Raw genomic sequence first — 23,295 nt, forward strand, 5'->3', positions numbered from 1 at the left:
CAGATAAACGTGCATCTTTAGCCAGACCTGGGAGGAACAGGTGTCCCAGGTAAAGAGGGGGCTGGGCTGCCTCAAGGAGGTGGGACTGATGGTAAAAGCTGGAAAGTGTAAGGTGGAGACGGCAGAGGTGTTGTACCTGGGACACAAGGTGGGAAGCGGCTGACCAAGCCCAGAGCTGGCCAAGGCCAAGATGGGGGCTCTTAACCAAGAGAGCCCAAATCGCAGACAGAGTGCTGGAAGAAGACCCTGTCCCAGTTTGAACCCCAGGGGTATTGGGGTGGCAAAAAGTACAAGGCGCATAAACCTTCCCACATGCGGCCTGCAAGTGCCATCAAGCACACCCGACCTAAGGGAGGGCGTGAGACTGGACCGTCCTGGTGTAACTCACACCGAGGAATGGGAGAGATGTTGGGGCATCCATGGGAACGTTGGTGGCTCCGAACTTCCCCAGGTCACTGGCTGGAGTGACTTGGCTCAGTTCGGTCTCGAAGGGGGGAGAGATGTGACGAACTGGGAATGTTCTTAATGTTTGCTCTGAATATTGTGTTGGTGCCTCAGTGTCCCCTAGGCAGTTCTTAATATCTAGGTGGTGGAAAAAGGGTGTGTGATTGCTGCAGAGCAAAGGGTCAGTGCACCTAAATGCCTGACCCTCAGTCTCCTAGCAACTGATGGCCTGGGCCCCCCTCTGCAAAGGTGCCAGCTGAAGGTGTTGAAGACAAAGGGATCAGGTGACCTCCTGGCCCGGGAAAGGAACTGAGCAGAGAGGAGGGACTGGGGGGTTGGAGTCGAGGTGGCTGAGGACGAGGAGTGAAGTGCAGACGTGGGGGTCTGGCTCACTGCCCAGAATGGACCCGGCCGAGGGGTCCGGTTCGCTGTATCTACAAGCTCTGTTTTAGACCCTGTTCCTGTCATTGAATAAACCTCTGTGTTACTGGCTGGCTGAGAGTCACATCTGACTGCAAAGTGGGGGTGCAGGACCCCGCTGGGACGGGCTCGCTGTGGGAAGCGCACGGAGGGGCAGAGGATGCTGAATGCTCCAAGGAGAGACCCAGGAGGTGAAGCCGTGTGAGCTTCTTGCCCTGAACAAGGCTGCTCCGAGGGAAAGGAGGCTCCCCAAAGTCCTGCCTAGCTTGGTGGGGAGCAGTTCCAGAGCACTGCCTGGTGACTCCGTGACACACCCCGCTGCTATTCTCCGTCCATCCCTCTGTGACTAAACAGTACCCTGCCCTATGCCATTGCATGCGGCGGATTCGCTGCATTCGCCCCAGGGGCTGGAACAGGAGTTTCCTGGCTGCATTCCTGCAAGCGCCTTTTCTTGGCCGGAGCTGGCTGCAGCACAAACTCACTGAGGCCGAGCAGGGCAGGCTGCAGCGTTCGAGCACCACCCAGCAGCGGCTGGCCTGGCCCACCGGCTCCTCCGCACAGACCACATGGGCAATGGCTGCATCCAGCTCAGTTTATTAAACCCAAGGAAAGCCCTTCAGTTCACAGTGGTGGGTATAGAAAAGTCGCTGAACAGATGCCGCTTGCCCTCCCTTCCCATGGGGCCAGCAGGGCCCAGGGCAGAACGTGCTCTGCCCCTCACTGTGCTCAAGGCCAGACTCTCTCCCAGGGACACGGCTTGAGGGGGACCAAACTCCCGCTACAAGAGACGGGGGCTGGTCAGCAAGTGGAGGAAAGGGGGAGGGAGTCCTGGGGAAAAGAGCCCCCTGAGCCCTGTGACTGGGGAGCCACAGCCTCGGGGGGCAGAGGAGGCTGGGGGTAGCTGGAGCCAGAGGACATGCCCGTGCTGGGAAGGGAGAAGCTGCTGGGGGTGGGCTAGGAACCGTCACAATGAACCGTGGCCCAGGAGGGCCGGGGAACAGCCTGGGCTCCACTACCAGCTGCCGCAGGGAGCCAGCCCCGGACCCCGGCTGGAGGAGGAGGGGTACCCAGGGAAGCCAGCAGGTGCCACCCCAACCCCGATACCAAGGAGTTTGTGAGCTCCAGAGTCGGGGAAGGGGATAGAGCACCCTTTAGGGGCAGGGCACCCCATATCACTCCCTCCCCACAGCATATGCAGGCTGATCTGCCCCGGAATGATAAAAGTATGACCCATTCTGAGCCTCAACCAACCAGCTGGCATGGCCCTGCCTGCTGCCCTGCCCCAGCCCCCTAGGTCGGCGGGAGGCCTTGCTCAGCGCAGTCCCTGTCACACGCTGGGGGGAAGGAGCTGGGTTCGTCCGTGGGTCCGTCCATCGCTAACCAGGGCTGGAGCACAGGGGTTCCTGCCACAGTTGGCATTGCTCAGGCAGGGGGGCCTAGTACCTGCCGAGCACCGTGGCCAGCAGTGCCATCCGGATGTACATGCCGTTCTCAGCCTGACGGAAGTAGGCTGCCCGGGGGTCCGAGTCCACCTCCACACTAGGGAGCAAGGGGAGAGTCACTGCTAGGCACTGGGGAGCCCCCCCGCCAGAGGGAAGGAACCCCGGAGCCACAGCCCCCAGCCCAGTGCCCCTCACCTGATCTCATTGACGCGAGGCAGCGGGTGCATGACCACCATCCTCTTCTTGGCTCTGGTCATGATGTGCGGGGTGAGGATGAACTGCCCGAAGCACTGGCCGGGGGGAGAGGCTGTTAGCAGCCCAAGCATGGGCAGGACCACAGGCATCACTGCTCCTGGGACCCGCCACCTGGTCACCCCACTGGCCCCAGGATCCAGGTGCCATACCCCCCGGCCTGGTCACCCCACTGGCCCCGGTATCCAGGTGCCGCACCCCCCGGCTTGGTCACCCCACTGCCCCCAGGGTCCAGGTGCCACACCCTCCCCCCACCTGCTCACCCACTGCCCCTGGGGTCCATGGGCCTTGCCATGCCCCCCCACCTGGTCACCCCACTGCCCCGTGCACCTGGTCACCCCCCACCCAGTCACCCCCGGGGCACAGTCACCCCGTTCCATCCTTTGCAATCCCCTAGGCAGCAGTGAAGGGACCTAGAGGCACAGCAAGGCTCCCACAGCCAAGCCCCTGCCCAGGGCCAGAGCAGCCCCAAGACGCAGCTCGCAGGCCCCGCGGGGCAGCACCGACACTCACCGCCTCGTACTCCTGCACGGAGTCGAATCGCTCCTTCTGGATGCGGGTGACGTACAGCACGTCCGTGTCAGGGAGAGCCTCCTCGAGGCTGTCAAACTCCTCCTGGGGAGGGCAGGGCGTTAGCGCGGGGCAGGGGCGGGGGCACTGTAGGGGCAGGGGCACTGTGGGGGTGGGCTCACCTGCTTGATGCCCTTGGAGGCGACGAAGTGGATGATGTCGGCGGGCATGCGGAGGTCGCGGGGTGTGACGTAGCGCAGGCTGACGCGATACTGCGTCAGGAGACAGGCCAGCGAGTGCACCGTGCGCCCGTGCTTCAGGTCCCCCACCATGGTGATCTGGGGAGAGACAGCCGGAGCCCGGTCAACAGGGGGCAGCGCTCGCATGGCTGCACGGGACTCCTGAGGGGAGGTCTGGGGCCAGGGGGGCCAGAGCCGAGACCCAGCGCAGCAAACCCCCCTTCCTCCCACCCACAGAGGCCTGAGCCCCCAGCCTGGGGCCCTGGAGTCAGGGAGACCTGGCAGTGTGCGGGCACCCGGCCCGGCCCCCTTACCGTCATGCCGTTAACGGTGCCGAGCTCCTCGCGGATGGTGAAGATGTCCAGCAGGGCCTGCGTGGGGTGCTCCCCGACGCCATCCCCGGCGTTGATCACTGGCTTCCGGCAGTGCTTGGCAGCCAGCTGCAAACGACACACGGGCTGGGCATGGGGGGGGGGGGGCGGCGAGCGCGGCCATAGCCCATCCCCCCATGCCCCCAATCCACAGGGCCCAGCGCAGCCACAACCCCCCCGCCCCTGCCACCGACCCAGGGGGCCCAGCATGGCCGCAACCCACCCCCCTGCCCCGGATCCACAGAGCCGAGCGTGGCCACAAACTCCCCCCTCGCCCCCGATCCACGGGGCCCAGCACGGCCGCAACTGCTGCACGTCCCCGATCCACAGGGCCGAGCACAGCCACAGCCCCTCCCTCCTGGCCCCTGATCCACGGGGCCCAGCGTGGCCGCAGCCCATCCCCCTATGCCCGGGGCTAGGCACAGGTAGCTCATCTCCCTCCCACTCTATGGGACTCAGCGGGGGGGGAAAAGGGGGAGCTTATGCCCAGCCACAACCCATCCCCCCCACTACCTCCCTTGCTGGCCCCTGCTTCCCTGGGGGATGGGGATTGGCCTGGCCCCTCACCTCCACAGCCCCCGGCTGGGGGTGGCGCAGCACCAGCACATCCGCATAGCAGCACATGGTCTGCACCGAGTCGGCCAGGGACTCGCCCTTCTGGGCTGAGGATGTGGACTCGCAGAAGGCCAGGACGGAGCCCCCCAGGCGGTACATGGCCGCCGCGAAGGAGCTGCTGGTCCTGGTGCTCACCTCGTAGAACATGGAGGCCATGACCTTCCCCTGCAGGGGAGGGGAGACCGTGAGCATGGCGAGGCCCTGATCCCCCCCTCCCCAGCAGGGCCCCAATCCCTCCTCATCCCCCTCCACGGCAGGGCTCCAATCCCCCCCAGCCCCTTCCATGGCAGGGCCCCAATCCCCCTAGCTCCCCTGCAGAAAGGTCCCAAACCTCCACCCCAGCCCCTCTCATGGCAGGGCCCCAATCACAACGTCCCCCACAGCACCCACCCCGATCCGGCCCCGCTTTTCCAGCCCTGGCCAGATCCCGGCCGGCCTGGCTGGCTCACCTTGAGGATGTCCAGGCTCCGCTCCTTCTGCACCAGCATGCGCAGGTTGTGCGCTACGTTGAAGAGGTGGGACATCTGGAACAAGACAGCATTCAGCCGGGGTCCACATGCATTCCCCACCCCAGGCCCTCCCTCCTCCCCCAGCCTGTACTCCCCGGGGAGAGCCCCCAGCCGCCCTCCCCTGCACAGTACCTGCTCCTTGGTGAACTGCTTGACGGAGAGGACATGCTGCCCGACGAGGGGGTGCAGCAGGGGGGAGGTCTGCGGGTGGGGCGCGCTCGGGGGGGACGTCTGTCTGGGCAGCAGCCCCGGCGGGTAGCAGCAGCTGTCCTGGGTCACAGCCAGATCTAAAGCACCAAGCGCAGGCATCAGCGAGCACCGGGGCAGGAGGGAGACATCCCATCAGACGCGTGGCAGGAGGGGAGGCTCAGCCCCCTACCCCTGCCCCATGTCACAGCCCAGCGCTCACCCTCCCACCCCCAACCCAGAGCATGGCCCGCAACTCCCACCTGCCCAGCTCCTGGGGCCAAGCCAGGGGGTGGCCCCGACCCGGGGGGGCAAGCCAGTGGTGAGCTCCATGCACAGCCACTGATGGGACAGTCACCAACCAGCCCGCAGCCTGGTGTGGGGGAGGGGGCTTTGCAACCCCCGGAAGCACATTCCTGGGGACAGCAACAGCTGCCCTTGCCCCCAGAGAGCAGCATCTGGCGAACCACGCAGGCCCCTGGGTAGATGGTTCAGACCATCTCTCCCTGGCCCTAGGGGCCCCAGCCTAGCACCACCTCCCTGGACCTCGGTCCCCAGACCCCACGTGGGATGGGACAAACCTGGCTCGGTGGCCTTCTTGGTGGCCTTTTCTCTCACGTCCTCGGCTGGCGACAGGCGTGTGGGAACACACAACAAGGTTAGACACGGTGGCTGCGGGCGCTGCACCATCCGGCCCCTGGGGAGGCTCCCGGGCACCCTGGGGCCCCACCCTTCTCTAGGCAGCGGGAGGGCGATGGGATGGGATGGGATGGGCGCCCTGGAGACGCTGAGGCCTGCGTGCTCTGGCCCAGCTGGCTCCATGCGGGACACGGTGCCGGGGGAGGGAGCTAGGGGGCTGGCCCCACACCCAGCAGGACACCCGCACAGGGGGCCGGCACGGGAGGAGAGTGCTGGTACAGGGCTGAGCGACCCCCCTCGCTGCCCAGGGGAGGTGAGTCCGGGAGGTGCTGGGGGCAGAGCTCAGTCAGGGACGTAGGCACAACAAACTGCCCCATCTCTGCCACCTCCCCCCGGGTCACCAGTACGGAGGCCTGGATCCTGTGAGAGGGTGGGGGGCAGGAATGGGAGTTTCAGTATGAGCAGGTGGCACTGGGGGGCACTGAAGCTCTGAGCCCATCCCCCCTCCCAAGGACACCCTGGGGCTGGGGTGAGGGGCGACACGCACACTCATTGGCTGCTGCTCAGGTCACTTTGGGCAGGCCTCGCCCCAGCACATTCCATGTGGCTCCAGGGGAGGGGCTGGGATGAGCCCCCAGCTGAATTCGCACAGGGGCCTCAACCCTGTGCCCAGCCAGAGCCCTGGGGCCGGGGAAGCGCCTGGCCCCGCTGCTCCAGCCCCACATGTGCCTCACCTGGCAGGCCGGGGTCTGAGGCCCGGTGGATGCGGGGCGGCAGGTGGAAGCGCCCATCTCCCACGGGCCCTGCTCGCCGGGGGCTGGACGCTCGGCTACGCAGGATCTCGCTCTGCACCGTGTGCCGGGGGCGCTCGGGGGTCTGCAACGCCATGGGATGGTGAGGAGGGGTCAGCACTGCTGGCACTGGGCATGGGAAATGCCCTCCGGCACCGCCCTGCGTCCCACCACCCCCCGCACCCCCACACCTCCCCCCACACTGCCAGACCACCCAATCCCACATGCTGCTTCCTCCCAGCACCCTGACTATTCCATCCCCCCATTCCAAGCCCAAGCCCATCACCATGCAGGCAGGATCAGGGCACCAGCAGGCTCCTCCCCGGCACAGGGAGATGTGAGTGACAGCCTGGCAGCCCCCCGCCCCGGTACCTTCAGAGTCTCCTTGGCTGGGGCAGGAGGCGGCACAGTCACTGCCCCTGTGGGCCATTTCCTCACGTCCTGGCCGTAGCCAGGGGGAACCAGCACCTGCAGGACACAGACAATAAGTGGGGAAGGAGCCAAGGCCCGGGCTGAGATGGGGGGGAGGTCTTGGGGGACTTGCCCCCCACACCCCAGCAGCACAGCCCAGTGTCTCAGGTCACCCCCGAGGTGCCCCCCCACCCCGCAGCCCTTACCTGCCCATCGATGTAGGCAACCTCCCCACGCAGGATCACCCTCCGCACCGTCCCCTTCACCTTCATGCCCTCAAACGGCGTCCACTGGCACTTGCTGAAGGCCATGTGGCTGGGGACGATCCACTCGTGCTCCAGGTCCACCTGGCCAGGGGACAGAGCTGGGTCAGGCTGGGGTTGGGAGCAGGCCCAGGGACAGTGGGTGGCACATCAGAGTTGGGTCTGGCCTCTGGCTGGCAGCTCGTTGGGGTGGGGCTGGGCCCAGGGAGGGCAGCGCATTGGGGACAGGCCTAGGAGGGCGGGTGGTGAGGCAGGGCCCGAGAGGGCAACAGGGTGGGGGCCAAGCAGGCAGTGGAGCTGGGCTCTCATGTCTGGCAGCTGTTCAGGGTGGGGCTGGGCCCAGGGTGGGCAGGCAGCGCTTTGGGGCCAGGCCCAGGAGGACAGATGGGGCAGGGCAGGTGGCAGCAGCACCAGGCCAGGCCCAGGCTCCAGCTGGGTGCTCACGTCTGGCAGCTGTTCGGCAGGGCCCAGCCATTGCTTCTTAGCTCCACCTGAGCCCAGGCCAGCGCCGTTCCCATGGGGCGCGACCCCCCATTGGGCACACACACACACACCCACCTCGATGTAGGTGTCGTCCTGTGCGGGCAGGGAGAAGATCTTGCGAGGGTTCTCATAGAGGCGCTTGACCACATCCTCGATGGCGAGGCGCCCCTCGGAGACGGCCGTCAGCAGCAGGGGCAGCATGGTCTCCAGGCCGGGGTAGCCCGGGGGTGGCTCCTTCCCTTGCTTCTCCTCCACCGTGTGGGGAGCTACGGGCACAAAGGAGGTGCTCAGGGGGCCCTGCCCCATCTCCCCCACCAGGGAGGGTTCCATGAGGTGAGGCTGAGGAACCCAGGGCAAGCCCCACGCCCTCACTGCACGTGTGAACCCCCTGCAGGGCCAGCTCCCCCCAGCGCCCGGCCTGGAGCAAGAGGCCAGCCAGGCCTCTGCCCAGACGTCCACCAGCTCCCTCAGCATCAGCTGGGAGGGACCAACAGACTCACTTGGTATTGGCCCAAGGTGCCGGATCCCATTACTCACCCCTCAAACGGGGACAGGCTCCATGTCTCGTTCCTCGCCCCTCCCCCCCCACCCCCAGCCAGCCAGTCCCCTGCCCTGGGGCCAGATGGGAGCCGGTGCCCCAGAGCGGGGACAGGCCCTGTGCCCCATTCCCCACCCCCAAGCCAGTCCCCTGCCCTGGGGCAGGATGGGAGCCAGCGCCCCAGACCGGGGAAAGGCCCCATGTCCCAATCCCTGCCCCAACCAATGCCTGTCCTGGAGCCGGGGACAGGCCCTGGATCCCAGGTCCCACGGGTGCCAGGACACTCCAGCTGGTGCCCCGGCACTCTAGAACGGACCCCCTCACCGTGGTCTGTGGCGAAACAGTCGATGGTGTCCATGTTCTCCCACAGCGCCTCCAGGTCCTCACGGGTGCCCAGCATGGGCCGTACCTGCGCGCGCCCCTCCCCGATGCGTCCAATGTCGTCCTGGCACAGGAAGAGGTGGTGCGGTGCCACCTCACACGTCACCTGGATGCCCTTCTGCTTGGCGGCCTTGATGATCAGGATCTGCAGGACCAGGCTGAGGGTGAGACACCGTCCCCCATCCCAACCCTCCCATCCCAGATCCCCCTCCCCCATCCTCCCTGCAACCAAGTTGGGGATTTTCTTAGTGTTTTGCATGAACACGGTTCATGCCTCAGTTTCCCTGTGTGCTGCACATGTGTCATGAAGGGGTGGAAGCGGGGAGGGGGGGGGCTTGCAGAAGACCAGGTGTGACCTTGCCTAGCAGCCGGGACCCCAGACACAGCCTGGAGCCTGGGGACCCAGTGACTGGTGACCCAGGGCAGCATGGGAGCCAGGTGGTTCTGGCCAGTGGGAGAACAATGGGCTGAGGAGAGAGGGGCCCAGGGACCTGCCCAGCTGGTTGGAGTGGGGTGGGGGACCAAAGGAGACTCAGGCAGTCTGGGTCTGTTTGCCTGGGAGGGAAAACAAAGGACAGGGGAGGAGCTGTTGGGGGAGGGGATATAGTGGGCTCAGCTGGCAGGAGGGGAGAGCAGCCAGAGCCCCATGGTTGCAAGAAAGACCTGGATGTTCTGGGCTGACACTGGCCAGGCCTGAGAACTGCCTGGACTGGGCTCCTGTGTTACCCTGGCTGAGAGTCCCTGCAGGTGGGGGGAGGACACATTGCTCCCTTGGGTGGGGGCTCCCTGAGGGGGCCCATGGCAGAGCCAGGCGTGCTGGGGGCTCAGAGGTACGGTCCCAGGAGGTGCAGGGCTGGGGGGTTACTCCTGGGGCCACACGAAGCCTAGAGAAAGCACGAGTCCTGTGAGTCCGTGACACCCCCCCACCCCACAGGGCCCAGGCCAAGAGGAGAACCCACCCCCCATGGCCTATGCCCGCTGCGTTTGTCATTCCCACATTAACACACAAAAGGTTTCGGTGGTTCCCAGTGGGGCCCAGCATCTCTGCAGCGAGCTGGGAGTCGCTAGGTGACCCGCCCAGCCAGCACCAGAGCTCTCTGAGGCTTTCCCCAGGCCGGGCTACACAAGGACACAAGGCGTGGAAATACCACCCAACCCCAGCCCTGGCTCGCTGTCGAGTCCCTGCAGCCACTGGGAGCGGACTGCCAAGCCTGTGGCAGGCGCCGGCACAGGAACGCGGCAGGTACACATCCGAGGCTTTGCAGGGCAGATGAGGGGCCATGGGGCAGGTTGGGGGTGGGGGGTTTTCTGGGAGCTCACAAAAGTCAATTCACACTGAGGTTCATTGCGCTGCTAAGACCTACCACTGCCCAACCCGGCCTTTTCCTAGAACCTCTCCTGGCCCCCCAGCACACCCCCTGACTCCCATGCACCCCCCGGCCCCGAGGACGACACTGCCTTCCGCCCTGCCTACAGACAGACAATCGCAGCTCTCCAGCCCAGAGCCAGGTCGCCCCACCTCCTCCTTGCGTGCCACGTGGCAGATGTGCACGGGGCGCTGGTACAGCTGGGCCACCATGAGAATCGCCGCCACTGTCTGCTTCTCCGCGTGCGCCACGATGGGCAGATGCCTCGGCCACTGCTCGAAGTGCTGGGAGGAGAGAGCAGTGCTGGGGGGAACCGACAGTTGTACCGGGGATGGGGACGGAGACGGGAACAGGACAGACTGGCAGGGCATGGGGGGGAGGGTTTGAGGGGGGAGAGCACAGCATGTGGGGGGGGCAGGACAGACTGCAGGGCATGGGGGGGAGGGTTTGAGGGGGCAAAGCACAGCATGTGGGCAAGGGGTGGGGGACGGACAGTACAGACCGGACAGAAGTGCTGGGGGAGGATTGGGGGGGCAGATCACAGTATTGGGGGGGGGGACAAGACGGACGGACAGCGGTGCTGGAGGAGGCTGGGGGCAGAGCACAGGACATGTGGGGGACAGGACAGATGGACAGCGGTGCTGGAGGAGGATCGGGGGCAGAGCACAGGACTTGGGGGAGGGGAGGGGAGGGGAGGGGAGACAGGACAGACTGAAAGGGCACTGGTGGGGAAAGTTTGAGGGGGCAGAACACAGCACATGGGGACAGGACAGACGGACAGCGGCTGCAATGCAGGCTGGGGGAGGAGGGCATCCCCGCTGCAGATGCAGAGGGCAGGCTGGGTCCTCAGCCCCCAGTGGGCGCTGTGCTGCTGGCACCAGGAATGGGGCTGGACCCCCCAGCCCTTCCCGCAGGACCTACCTCCATCCACAGCGAGACGTTGTCTATCTTGAGCTCGGAGAAGGTGTCGTTCAGGTACATCTTGAGCCCGGCGGCTGTGCCAGCCACGGGGCCCAGGGAGCCGGCGTTGTCCGACGCAGCCCCCAGGTACAGGGCGAAGTCACAGCGTGCGCCCGCCTCCGCCAGCTGCAGGGAGACAGGCTCAGACAGGCTCACGATGGGGTGCCAAGCCGGGCCTGGGCCAGCGTGTGGATTGGCCCCCCGAGCCTGGAGCTCCCCCCCCACAGGGCCCCCCAGCACAGGCACCATCCCCAGATCCTCCAGCAGCTGCAGGGCCCACACTGCCCATACAACATTCCCCAGGGGGCTGAGGCCAGCCTGGAGCAATGCCTGGTGCTGCCAGCTCTGTGCCCAGGAGTGTCTCTGAGTGGCACCTGCCAGGGCAGGGAGGGTGCGTGGGCTGGGGTGTTGAGGGGACTCTGTGTGGCACCTCAGGGGGGCCCCTGCGCAGCACCTCAGGGGACTGGCCGCGGGGGGGTCTCTTCACGGCAGCTCAGGGGGTCTGAGGGGGCTGTCAAGGGGAGGTCTCTGCACAGCAGCTCGGGAGAGGGGGGGGACAAGGGCATTCACCTTCTGCACCAGGGCAAAGGAGCTGGCATCAACAACAGCGGGGTGGGTGTTGGGCATGGCACACACCATGGTGACGCCACCCGCCAGGGCGGCCGCTGTGCCCGAGGCGAAGTCCTCCTTGTGGGTACTGCCCGGTTCCCGCATGTGCACGTGCACGTCGATCAGCCCTGGGGGGGTGGGGGAGAGGGGTCAGAGCAGGGGCCGTTGGCCTCAGGACTCGAGGAGGGCAGGCCCAGGGGGCAGCGTGAAGCTGGACAGTCCTGCTTCTCGCGGCTTTGTCCGCTGGCCGGTATGGTTGCCCCTCGCACACACCGTACGCTGGGGGTCACGCCAGAGGGGAGGGGGGTTTCACGCCATCCTGCAAGTACCAGAATGCCTGGTACCCGGGGTGCCTTACACCACCCTAGGGAACGATGTCCATGGGCAGCCCGAGCCTGGCCAGCTTTGAGCCTCCACTCCATGGCGCAGGGACGCGGTGGGGATCCCAGGAGGCCGAGCAGCGCACGGGACTCCATGGCAACACCAGTCAGGCCACGCAGCTGCACCCCAGGGCAGGACGGGCCCGAATCTGCCAGAGCCGATAGGCGGGGCCCAGTCCGCGACCCACAGGGCCTGCTTCAGGCCAGGGACTCTCACTGACTGGGGGGGGCGCAGACACCTCCCCACCCCACCCGGATTTACCCTGGGATCCCTGTGGTGGTGGTGGGGGAGGACCATGCACACACGCTCCTGCCCCTCCCCACTGCTTCCCTGCCAGGGGAAGAGCCCCCAGCCGCCCCCTCCTCTTGCTGGGAGCCCCTAGTACCTGGCAGACGGATGAGCTTCTGGGAGGTCATACAATCCACATGCATCTTCAGCGGGGGGGCCGTCCCGATCTGGCCCAGGGCCTGCGGGGGAGGCAGTTCAGCTGGGGAGAGGGGAGACCCAGCCAAGGGGGGCAGGGACAGGGCAGCTAGCTCTGGGGCTGGGCTTCCCCCCCAGCTGCCATTTCCCCAGGGCCCAGAGCCCCACAGCCCCCTGGGGCCAGGACACACCCATCTGGACAATCAGTGCCTCTCCAGAGCCGCCACAACAGGCAGCCTCCCCCCACCAGTGTTGTGCCCCCACCTGACCAGCCCCCTCACACCCCCAACAGCCAGGCAGCCCCTCACCAGCAGCCACACCACTCCCCACCTGGTCAGTCCTTGCCCCCACCTAGCCCGTCCCCCCACACCCCCGCCCAGCTAGCCACCCCCCATGCCACCTCCACGAAGAGCTTGGTGCACTTGATGTCGATGATGAGGGGCACGGAGTAGTCGACGGCCAGGCGCCGGGTGCGGTAGCCCTTGGTGACGAAGGACGAGAGCCGGCGCCCCCCGGCGTTGCGCATGGAGAGGTTAATGACCAGCTCAAAGTGGTTCTCGGCCAAGTAGTCCATGATACTGCGCTGCGTCTCCTTGGCCCCGGCCTCGCTGCCATCCGCCTCCTCAAAGTGCCAGTCCACAGCCATCACCTGCCCGGCGGGAACCAGAGCCCCACTGCCGTGACCTGGCCATGAACCGGGGCAGGGGTGGCCCTGCTCCCGGGGCCAGCACAGACTGGGGTTGGGAGGTTCCTTGCTCCAGGGACCCAGGGATGGATGGGGGCAGCAGAGGAGTGGCCCTGCTCCCGGGGCCCAGCACAGACAGGGGACAGGGCAGGCCGTTTCTAGCTCCAGGGACCCAGGGATGGATGGCGGGGCAGAGGAGTGGCTCTGCTCCCGGGGCCCAGCACAGACAGGGGACAGGGCAGGCGGTTTCTAGCTCCAGGGACCCAGGGATGGATGGCAGGGCAGAGGAGTGGCCCTGCTCCCGGGACCCAGCACAGACAGGGGACAGGGCAGGCCGTTTCTAGCTTCAGGGACCCAGGGATGGATGGCAGGGCAGAGGAGTGGCCCTGCTCCCGGGACCCAGCACAGACAGGGGACAGGGCAGGCGGTTTCTAGCTTCAGGGACCCAGGGATGGATGGCAGGGCAGAGGAGTGGCCCTGCTCCCGGGACCCAGCACAGACAGGGGGCAGGGCAGGGGGTTTCCTCACTCCGGGGCAGACCGGGAGACAAGGGAATGGTGACCCTGCTCCCAGGACCCAGCATGGAAGGGGAGTTACCCCGCACTAGTCACCCAGGCACTGGTCGTGCAGCCCTCCCCACTCCCCCCACGGCCCGGCACCTGGACGCCGTGCTCGGTGTAGAAGTCGGCAGTGCCCAGGCTGGCATACAGGTTGTAGCCCAGGCTCTCCAGCGTGCGCACTGTAGGCAGCAGCTCGCTCTTGTTCTGCAACAGCCACCAGAAGGGTCAGAGCAGGCCAGGCCTGGGCAGCCCAGCACCCCCTTGCCCCAAGACCCCTCCACCTGCATGGCCCCGCTGGACTGAGCTGTCACTAGGAGCAGGGATTTCTGGGCCTGCTCGCAGCCTAGAGGGTTGGGACACAGTGGGAATTGTTAGACATGCTTTTTTGAGTCCTGTACATGCCTCAGTTTCCCCTGTGTGCGGCATTGTTCCCCCGCGGGTGGGAGGTCTGGGGGCTCTGGGGCAGGCGAAGACACAGGTGTGGATGGTGCCTGGCGGTCTGGGCCCTTAGCTCCCATCTCCATGCAGCTCTCGAGAAGACAAGGGCAGATCCCACAGCCGGGACGTGGACACCTGGCGACCAGCAACCCAGAGAGATGTGGTCTTGCCTCTCCGCAGGGAAACGAGCCACTTCCCCTGGCTCGGGAATAAAGGCCTGGGGGGGCCGGGTAAAGTGTGGGCTGTGGGGAGCAGTCGGGGGGACCCTGGGAGTCTGACAGGAGATCGGACAGACAGGGGGACAGAGCTTGAACCACAGGGGTCACTGCAGCTGGGCTGGGGTGTAACCGTCACTTCTCTGGGCTCCCCAAGGGCTGCCTGGGCCGTGTGCCAGGCCGTGGATACACCCCTGTCTGTCCGCGCTGGCTGGGTGTCCCCGCAGATGCCGGGGGGGGGGGAGGGGGTGCTGCTTCCCCAGATTGTACACATCTCTCCCAGGGTCTGTCCCAGACTCGCTGCCCGGAGCTCCCAGGGTGGCTGCAGCCCCAGGGGCCGTGTCAGGAGGAGGGGAGGCCACGTGGCTCACCCTGGGGGAAGAGTGAGACCCTGGGGGGTCTGGATCACTGCAGGCCCCCCTCCCCCTCCCCCCCCCCCGAGACTGTTCCCAGGCTGGGGCCTAGCCCGGCCCTGGGGGTCCATGACAGAGGTGCCTGCCTATCACCAGTGTGACAAAGGACCTGGACCACGTCAGTTTGTGAGGAGCCAGCCTAGAGCAAGCTGCAGGGGTTAGGCCTCCCTGCCTCAGGGGCAGCCTGCTTCGTCTCCCGCTACTTTTGGCTGCTGCATGAGTGTTCTGGATTCTGAGACGAAGTGGAGGTGCATTGCAGCCATTCAGCGCGAGGATTTAACCTTTACATCCAGCATCTCTGAGCATGTGCCGGGGCCCCGCCCCGCCCTCACCTTGTAGCTGCCGATGGTCAGCAGGATGTTCTTCTTGGGGATCTTAAAACCGGTGCTCAGCATGGCTTTCAGGTAGGCCTCACAGCGGTTTTCCCCAAAGCAGGCCACCTCGCCTGTGCTGGTCATCTCCACGCCCAGCACCACGTCTGCCCCCGCCAGCCGTGAGAAGGAGAACTGGGGAACCTAGGGGTGCAGAGCGCAAGAGGGGCTCAGCAAGCCAGACAGCCATGCTCACTGCATCCACCTCTGCCCAAATGCTCACCTTGACTCCGACGACCCCAGTGCCTGTCATCAGCCCCACCGACTCCACCTCCTCGCCCATGATCACCTGGGTGGCCAGGGCCACCATGTCCACCCCCAGTGTCTTGGAGACGAAGGGGAAGGAGCGGGAGACGCGCACGTTGCACTCGATCACCTTCAGCTGGTCGTCCTGCAGACAGACAGGAGTGTGGGGTGACCCATCCTGGCGCCTGGAGACCCGAACCCGCCCTGCCCAGCCTGGCTAGCAGCCCCATAGACCTATCCTCCGTGATCAGAACGGCCACGCTGGGTCACAGCAAAGGCCCCTCTAGCCCAGTGTCCTGTCTTCCCAGGGTGGCCAATGCATGCTGCTCCCACTCTCAACTCTGGCCTGGAGGAGATGTGGGCCGGTTGCAGGAGACGCTGCACAGCCCAAAGCTGTCAGCAGGGGAAGGGGCCCCCTAGCCCCTCCCCCCATGACTCAGGGCATTGAGGCTGACTGCTCCCCGGATCCTGCTGCCCCATGGCGGTACCTTGGCAATGAGCTGTAGGTTGAAAGGCCCCGTGACCAGCAGCTCCTGCCCGATGGCATGAACAATGGCCTGGATCCGCTCCAGGGTCTTGGGTGTGATGTCCTGGGGCGGCGTCACCAGTGTGGCATCCCCTGAGTGCACGCCCGCGTTCTCCACATGCTCTGAGATGGCGATGGCCACCACTGCACCGTCGCAAGCCACAGCGTCCACGTCGATCTCCTGTGGGGGGGGGGTAACGGACCGGACCCCTGAGCGCTCCCAGCCCCCACTGTACCAGGGTGCACCCCCTCCGCCCGCTCTCCCTGCTGGTACTGCCCTCCCCACTCCAACCCCCCAGTGCACAGACCATACCAGAGTGTGCCCCAACCCAGCCCCTGCCTGCCGGTACCACTACCCCCACCCAGCCCCTGCCTGACCCCCCGCCGCCAGTACCCCTCCCCCCACACACACAGCACCTGCCTGCCCTCCCCCACTTGAAACCTAAGTGACCCCCATCTGCCAGGCAGCGCCTGACCCGACCCCACCCCTTCAGGCACTATCCAGCCCCCGCAGCATGAAGCACCAGACAGGCAGCCTGCCCAGGCTGGAGCCGCGGAGAGTCAGGCGTCTCCGCCAGTGTGACCTGGGGCCGGGCCCCGGCAGAGAGGTGGGGGTGTTCAGGGTCCCCCAGGCCCCCGAGCGAAGCTCTGCCAGCAGCTGCCAGGAAGTGGCCCCTGTGGCCGACCCCCCCACAGAGCCAGGCCCGCACTGACCTTGGCCTCCTGGATGAACTTGGAAATGACGACGGGCTGCTCCTTGGACACGGCCACGGCGCTGCACAGGAACTTCTCCAGGTCGCTGTCGGAGTAGGCCACGTTCATGGCGGCCCCGCTCAGCACGTAGGAGGGGCGCACCACGCACGGGTAGCCCACCTTGCAGCAGAACTGCTTGGCCGACTGCGGGCAGAGAGACAGGCTGGGCAACCCGCCCCCGCCCCATGGCATGCCCGGGGGGGAGCCGGGCCGGGCAACCCGCCCCCTGCCCCATGGCATGCCCGGGGGGGAGCCGGTCCGCCCAAACCCCTCCCCTGCCCCACAGCCCGCCCGGAGGGGAGCCAGGCCAGGCAACCCCTCCCCCGTCCCACGGCCCGCCCAGAGGGGAGCTGGAACCAGCAACCCACCCCTGCCCCGTGGCATGCACGGGGGGGGGAGGAAGGGGGGCACACCTGGGCTGGGCAACTCCTCCCTTGCCCCACGGCACGCCCTGGGGGAGCTGGGCCGGGCAACCCTCCCCTGCCCCACGGCATACTCGAGGCAAGTAACCCATTCCCTCCCCATGGCACATGCAGGGGGCACTTGGCAGCCCCTCCCCTGCTCACCCCACAACACACACACAGGGGCTCCACTGCACCTCCCCCGCCCCACAGCACACATGGAGAGGAGACCTGCAGCCCCTCCCACAACACACAGGGAGGGGGCAGCATCCCCCTGCCCCACAGCCCCACTCACCTCCATGTCGGACAGCTCCTTCCAGAGGGGCTGGCTGATGCCGATGGTGTCCAGCAGGCGGGAGAACTTGAACCGGTTCTCAGCTGAGTCGATGGCCTCAGGGGAGGTGCCCAGGATGCGGCACTGCTGCCGGTGCAGTGCCATGGCGATGTTGTTGGGCAGCTGCCCCCCCATGGACAGGATCACGCCCTCGGGGCTCTCCAGCTCGTAGATATCCATCACCACCTGCCGGGGCCAGGGGACAGTCCAGCCGGCGGGCAGGGAGCCGGGCCAGGCCCCCACAAGGGCACAGGCCCGCGATGGCACAGGCACCCAGCCAGACGGGCCCCTCTCGGCTGCATGCCCCCCTCCTTCCCCCAGCGGCATGGGCCTGCCCCCCACTGCATGGCAGCCCAGCCAGCAAAGGCATCAGGGCCACTTCCCCTGGCCACCTGGGCCCCGCCTGTCCCCCAGCCCGAGCGCCCCGGCAGGCTCACCTCGAAGGATATCTCATCGAAGTAGAGGCGGTCGCACATGTCGTAGTCAGTGCTCACGGTCTCCGGGTTGTAGTTCACCATGATGGTCTTGTAGCCCATCTGCAAAAGAGGGGAGCCCTGAGCCAGGGAGACCAGCGTGAGGGCACGGGGAGCCCTGGCCAGCCCGCCCCGCCCTGCCCGCTGACCTTGCGCAGCTCCTGGATGCAGCCCACGGCGCACCAGTCGAACTCCACGCTGCTGCCGATGCGGTAGACCCCGGAGCCGATCACCATGACGTGGGGCTCGCGGAAGGCCAGGTCGTGCTCCGTCCCATTGTACGTCAGGTACAGGTAGTTGGTCTGCGCCGGCCACTCTGCCGCCACCGTGTCGATCTGCTTCACCACGGGCAGGATCTTCAGATCGTGCCGCATCTTCCTCACAGCCAGCTCTGTGCTGCAGGGAGGGCAGGGCTGAGAGCAGGGAGAGACACCCCGCCCCCCGCACCCACGGCTGCGCCTCGCCAGCACATCCGGGGCAACAACTTTCTCCTTTCTGAACATTGGATGCTGCAGCAGGAGTCCTGCCCCACGCTATCTCCCCTCCTGCCCGAACCCTACTCTCCCCCTCCGGCCCCACCCCCACTCACTCCCCTCCAGGCCGTCCCCCTCCTCACTCCCTACTGCTCTCTCCCTTCCCCCTTCTTCCACACTCCACCCCACTCCGCCCCAGCAGCTGGGCTCCCTCTGCTCCTGACCTGGGACAGGAGCTGCAGCCTGAGGCAGGGGCTGGTGCAGGTTGATGACCCAGCACCACCGGTAACTGGACTTTTGGTGTCCAGTCAGAACATCGGACCAGACACTATACAGGTCCCATTTTGACTGGCCACCTGGCATGCTCAGCTGATCCTGCCAATCAGGCTGCAGTGCATGCTGGGAGCTATCAGCTCCGTCCCACTCAGAGAAGCAGCTGCTGGATGTCGCCATCACGCCCCGTCCCCGGCTGACTCCCCCAGCCCCACACCGGGCATTACCTGAGCACGGCCAAGGCCACTTGCTTGTCGGAGAAACCCAGCTGCTTGGCTTTCTTGAGCACATCGGGGGGCATGGAGCTCTGCCCCTCGCGGTAGGACTCCAGCCGCACCGCGTGGTCCGTGATGTTCTTCATCTTGTGCAGGAACCAGCGGTCGATCTTGGTCAGCTCGTAGAGCCGCTCAATGGGGTAGCCGGCTCGCAGGGCGGCCGCCAGCACGAAGATCCGTTTGTCAGTGGGCGTCTCCAGCTCCTGCCGGGAGGGAGCAGCTCAGCCAGGATCCGGGAGAGACCCCAGCCTGGACTTCGTGCTCCATGCCCCGCAGAGCCCCCCATTGACCCCCCCACTCACCACGTCGGAGGCTGGCTTCACGGTGTGGTCAAAGCCTACGCAGTTCTCATCCACCATGCGCAGCGCCTTCTGGAAGGCCTCCTCGAAGTTCCGCCCGATGGCCATGACCTCCCCTGCGGGAGGAGAGGGGACACAGTGAGCGGCCAGGGCCAGTCTTGGGGAGGCAGGCGCTATGCTGGGGCTGGCCAGGGCTTGGCCTCTGCGAGGGGGCAGCCCCCAGAGAGCTGCCCCACGTCGGGAAGGGAGGGACGCCCCCTCTGCACAGCCTAAGTCGGAAAGGCCGGGGGGAGCCGCCCTGGGTCAGGGTGTGGGGTCCCAGGTGCCTCTGGCCAGATCGAGAAGCGCAGTAGTCCAGATGTGGCAGGGGCTGCTGTGGCACGCACCCACACTCTTCATGGAGCTGCCGATCTTGGTGCTGACCCGCAGGAACTTGCTGAGGTCCCAGCGCGGGATCTTCACCACGCAGTAATCCAGGCTGGGCTCAAAGTTGGCCGTGGTGGAGTTGGTGACGGAGTTCCTGGGGGTTAGGGGACAGAGCAGGTTCAGCACCCAGCCCCCACCAGCAGGCACCCCAGGGGCCACCCAGGAGGGGGCAAAGGAGACGGAGGCCTCACTGGGGGAAGGGCGGGGAGGAGCGGGGCAGCTGAGCCCAGGAGCCAGGATGACTCTCCAGCGAGACGAGATGGGCAGCGGGGGCAGCCCAATGTCTGGTCCCATCCGAAGCTGGACTGGCCAAAGCCCCAGGAGAGGGAACTTACCAGCCCGGGGCTTTAGGGGGGGCATGATCTGGAAGGGGCAGTGACTCCCTGAGGAGTGTCCCCCGCTGCCTGTCTCACCTTCCCAGCACCACCTGAGGAAGACTGGCCCGAGGAGGCCTGGCCACAGTGGCTCATGGCCCGGCTGCCGCCCTGCTCGCAGGCCGTGTGAGCAGCACCCACCCCACAGGCCAGGAGCCTTCTGGATTCTGTGCCACACCGGCCAGGAGACATCGGCCCCCGGGCCCCACCCCAAAGCCATTACCTGAGGACGGGCAGGGGGATGCCCAGAGCTAGTTTAGCTGCCACGTAGGCCAGCGGGTAGCCGGTTGCCTTGCTGGCCAGGGCGGAGCTCCGTGAGAGCCGGGCGTTTACCTCGATGATGTAATACTGCGGGCAAAGAGAAGGGCACAGGATGCTGCTACAGCTGCCCAGACCCCGGCTCCTCCAGCTCCGGGGCCAGGCAGAGGCACAGAGCAGGGGCGCTGGACAAGGGCGGGAGCGGGGGCAATGCCACTTTTTACCAGCAAGGAGCAGTGATGGGAGAAAGGATGGAGAGGAGCAAGCAGTGGGCAGGGCCCTGGGGGAAGGGGCAGCCTGGGGGCAAGGCCTCAGTTCAGGCACTGATGCCCCCACTTTTAGGAAGTTTTCACTGCTCCTGGCACAGAGCTGGGCCAGGGACGCCGCGGTGCCCTGCCAGCGCTCGCTGGAACGGCCCGGAGCGGTGCAGGGGCAGCAGGCCGGGCCAGGGACGCCGCGGTGCTCTGCCAGTGCTCGCTGGAACGGCCCGGAGCGGTGCAGGAGCAGCAGGCTGGGGCTGTCCCAGAGTCCTGGGCCCTATGCGATGCAGCCTGGGGCCCGCTGGCCAGCTCTCACCTGCTCCGATTCAGGGTTCAGCGCATACTGGATGTTGCACTCGCCCACGATGCCCAGGTGCCGGACCACTTTGATGGCCGTGTGGCGCAGCATGTTGTACTCCCGGTCGTTCAGCGTCTGGCTGGGAGCCACCACGATGGACTCGCCTGTGTGAATGCCCAGCGGGTCCAGGTTCTCCATGTTACAGACCTGCCAGGGGGAAGCGTTTCACCCCACTGCCCCTCGCTGCGGGGAGGGAAGCCACCCAGCTGCCCCAGCCCAGCCTAGACTGGCGCAGAGACGCTGGGTCCCAGCCCCAGGCTGCTCTCAACAGGCTGTGACGTGGGAGCAGCCGAGTGCAGTCTCGGGACTCTGCCTCCCTCTGATGCCCACAGCCCCAGCACGCTGGGCATGGGGGGCACTGCAAGGGGCGGAGCAGGCTCCCCAGCCCAGGGGCCCCCACTGGGCACATTAGGGACATGCCAGTTCCTCCCCCACCCCCAGGACAGGCTGGGGACTGGAGTCAGAGCCAGGCCCCAGGCCAGCACGCAACTCCCATCCAGCCTCCTGGGGGCGCCGGAGCTGGCAGATACCCAGCCCCCAGCACACGCATGAGGCCGGGGAGCCCAATGGGGATGGGGCCCCTTCCTCTTGCACCCTACACCCAGCCCAGCTCACCAGCCTGCCCCTCCCTAGAGCAATCCCCTCCCCTGGTTCCCCCTGCCCTGGGTGCCCCCCCACCCCATCCGCCCCCTTCCCTAGGCACTCTCCAACTCCCACTGTCCCAGGTGCCCACTCAACTCCCTCCCCTCCGCAGCTCCCCTGCCCATGTGCCCCCCCACCCTGCCCACCACCCAACTCCCTCCCCACGGCAGATCCCCCTGCCCGGGTGCCCCCGCGCCCCTTCTTACGGTGATGCAGTTGTCGTAGGCATCGCGCACCACCTCGTACTCGATCTCCTTCCAGCCCTTCAGGGACTTGTCCACCAGCACCTGGGAGGTGTGCGCAAAGGCCTGGCTCACCAGCGCCGTCAGCTCCTCCCGGCTGTTGGCGAAGCCGGAGCCCAGGCCCCCGAGGGCATAGGCTGAGCGCACCAGCACTGGGTAGCCCAGCCTCGAGGCCGCGGCCTGAGCCTGCCAGGACCAGACCAAGGAGTCAGAGGGGCCGAGTGAGGCTCGGGGCCGGGCAGCAGGACTAGCGCTGCACTGTGGGGGAGCAAGGGGCAGCAGAGAACAGAGGCGGCACTGCAAGGGGCTGGGGGAGCAGAGGGGGCTGTGCTATGGGGGAGACAGTGGAGGCAGTGGGGGAGCAGTGAGGGTAGAGGCAGTGCTGCAGGGGGGAGGGGGAGCAGGGGGAAGTGCTGGGAAGGGCAGCTGGACTCACTAGGCAGAGCTCACGGGGTGAGGCAGTATCCCAGGGGCTCAGAGATGTTGTTGCGCCAGCTCCGAAGGGACAGGGGGACCCCCAGGAGGGCTGCCTCACTGAGGGACTGTCTGAAAGCTGGAGCACAGCAGGGATCCTGGGGATCCCCAACAACCGCCCCTCCAGGGCGGGGCTCCTCATTGTCCAGGCCCCCACCTTGTACCTGTTCCAGGGAGGGGACCCCCATTGTCCGCCCCGCCTGCCCCTGCCAATACCTGCTCCAGGGAGGAGGCCGCCTCGCTGGGGGCCACATGCTCGTCGATCTCCTCCATCTTCTCCACAAAGACCTTGCGATCCTCCGTCATCTCGATGGAGGCCATGGGCGTGCCCAGCACTCGCACTCGGTACCGGGCCAGCACCCCACCCTGGGTCAGCGCCACCCCACAGTTCAGTGCCGTCTGGCCCCCGAAGGTCAGCAAGATGCCATCCGGCCGCTCGTTCTTTATCACCTGGGCGCAAGGGAGGGGCTGTGACTCAGGGGCCAGCCCAGAGCCAGGATCCCCTCCAGCCCTCAGGGGAGGGGCTGTGACTCGGGGGCCGGCCCAGAGCCCGGATTCCCCCCAACCCAGGGGAGGGGCTGGGGGGCCGGCCCAGAGCCAGGATCCTCCCCCTGCCCCTGGGGCAGCTCCTCACGGGCAGTTTGCCAAGTGGTTTTCAGGGAGCCCTGGACTCCTGGCCACACCCTGCATCCCACAGGACGGCTCCCATCAGCTCCAGGCCAGTGCACAGGTCCCCCCATGGCCCCCTCCCCAGGCTGGGGCTCACCTGCGTGACGTACTCCGGCGTGAGGGGCAGGAAGTACACCTTGTCGGCCAGCCCCTTGGAGGTCTGCACCGTGGCGATGTTGGGGTTGATCAGCACCGTCTGGATGTTCTCCTCCTTCAGCGCCTTGATGGCCTGGTGGGGAGGGAGGGGGGAGCACCATGACAGCCCATAGTGCCCTCCCCCGTATCCCTCCGCCACCCTCTGCCCCTTCACCCAACCCTCTGCTCAAACCCCTCTGCCTCTTCCCAACCCTCGTATCCCTCCACTACCCTCTTCCGCCGTATCCCCCTCGCAGGGCCGGCCCCACGCACCAGCCGACCAAGCACGTGCTTGGGGTGGCACCTTGGGCCAGGGCGCCGCTCGGGTTTTTGGGTTTGTTTTTGTTTTGGTTCGTCGGGGCAGTGCTGGAGGGTGAGTTTTTTGGTTCGGTGGCATGGCACTAGGGGGGCAGGGGCTGGCACAGTGCTCAGAGGGGGGCGAGGCTTCGGGCAGCGTGGTGCTCTAAGGGGGGCAGGGGCTGGCGCGG

General features: G+C 66.5%; 1 protein-coding gene across 1 annotated transcript in view; it reads right to left on the bottom strand.

Moving 5' to 3' along the window:
* Positions 1-1,442: 1,442 nt before the first annotated feature.
* CAD (carbamoyl-phosphate synthetase 2, aspartate transcarbamylase, and dihydroorotase) overlaps positions 1,443-23,295 on the bottom strand; it is a 37,810-nt gene continuing 15,957 nt past the window's right edge. Inside the window, exons 10-44 of the mRNA XM_075063514.1 lie at positions 22,770-22,901; positions 22,220-22,453; positions 21,494-21,715; positions 20,604-20,792; positions 19,993-20,117; positions 19,356-19,489; positions 18,973-19,085; positions 18,623-18,873; positions 17,799-18,045; positions 17,614-17,712; positions 17,138-17,362; positions 16,403-16,585; positions 15,651-15,869; positions 15,140-15,307; positions 14,878-15,060; positions 13,579-13,683; positions 12,635-12,883; positions 12,197-12,278; positions 11,392-11,558; positions 10,783-10,947; positions 10,014-10,145; positions 8,438-8,639; positions 7,651-7,841; positions 7,036-7,176; positions 6,791-6,886; positions 6,362-6,503; positions 5,570-5,614; positions 4,935-5,089; positions 4,743-4,817; positions 4,246-4,458; positions 3,622-3,747; positions 3,251-3,406; positions 3,072-3,173; positions 2,502-2,596; positions 1,443-2,403 (exon numbers count right to left, since the gene is read on the bottom strand). Coding sequence (XP_074919615.1) covers positions 2,301-2,403; positions 2,502-2,596; positions 3,072-3,173; positions 3,251-3,406; positions 3,622-3,747; positions 4,246-4,458; positions 4,743-4,817; positions 4,935-5,089; positions 5,570-5,614; positions 6,362-6,503; positions 6,791-6,886; positions 7,036-7,176; positions 7,651-7,841; positions 8,438-8,639; positions 10,014-10,145; positions 10,783-10,947; positions 11,392-11,558; positions 12,197-12,278; positions 12,635-12,883; positions 13,579-13,683; positions 14,878-15,060; positions 15,140-15,307; positions 15,651-15,869; positions 16,403-16,585; positions 17,138-17,362; positions 17,614-17,712; positions 17,799-18,045; positions 18,623-18,873; positions 18,973-19,085; positions 19,356-19,489; positions 19,993-20,117; positions 20,604-20,792; positions 21,494-21,715; positions 22,220-22,453; positions 22,770-22,901 — 5,466 coding nt within the window. The 3' untranslated portion in view covers positions 1,443-2,300. The remainder of the gene's footprint in view (positions 2,404-2,501; positions 2,597-3,071; positions 3,174-3,250; positions 3,407-3,621; positions 3,748-4,245; positions 4,459-4,742; positions 4,818-4,934; positions 5,090-5,569; positions 5,615-6,361; positions 6,504-6,790; positions 6,887-7,035; positions 7,177-7,650; positions 7,842-8,437; positions 8,640-10,013; positions 10,146-10,782; positions 10,948-11,391; positions 11,559-12,196; positions 12,279-12,634; positions 12,884-13,578; positions 13,684-14,877; positions 15,061-15,139; positions 15,308-15,650; positions 15,870-16,402; positions 16,586-17,137; positions 17,363-17,613; positions 17,713-17,798; positions 18,046-18,622; positions 18,874-18,972; positions 19,086-19,355; positions 19,490-19,992; positions 20,118-20,603; positions 20,793-21,493; positions 21,716-22,219; positions 22,454-22,769; positions 22,902-23,295) is intronic.

This window comes from Chelonoidis abingdonii, chromosome 3 (assembly GCF_003597395.2).
Source record: "Chelonoidis abingdonii isolate Lonesome George chromosome 3, CheloAbing_2.0, whole genome shotgun sequence".
NCBI lineage: Eukaryota > Metazoa > Chordata > Testudines > Testudinidae > Chelonoidis > Chelonoidis abingdonii.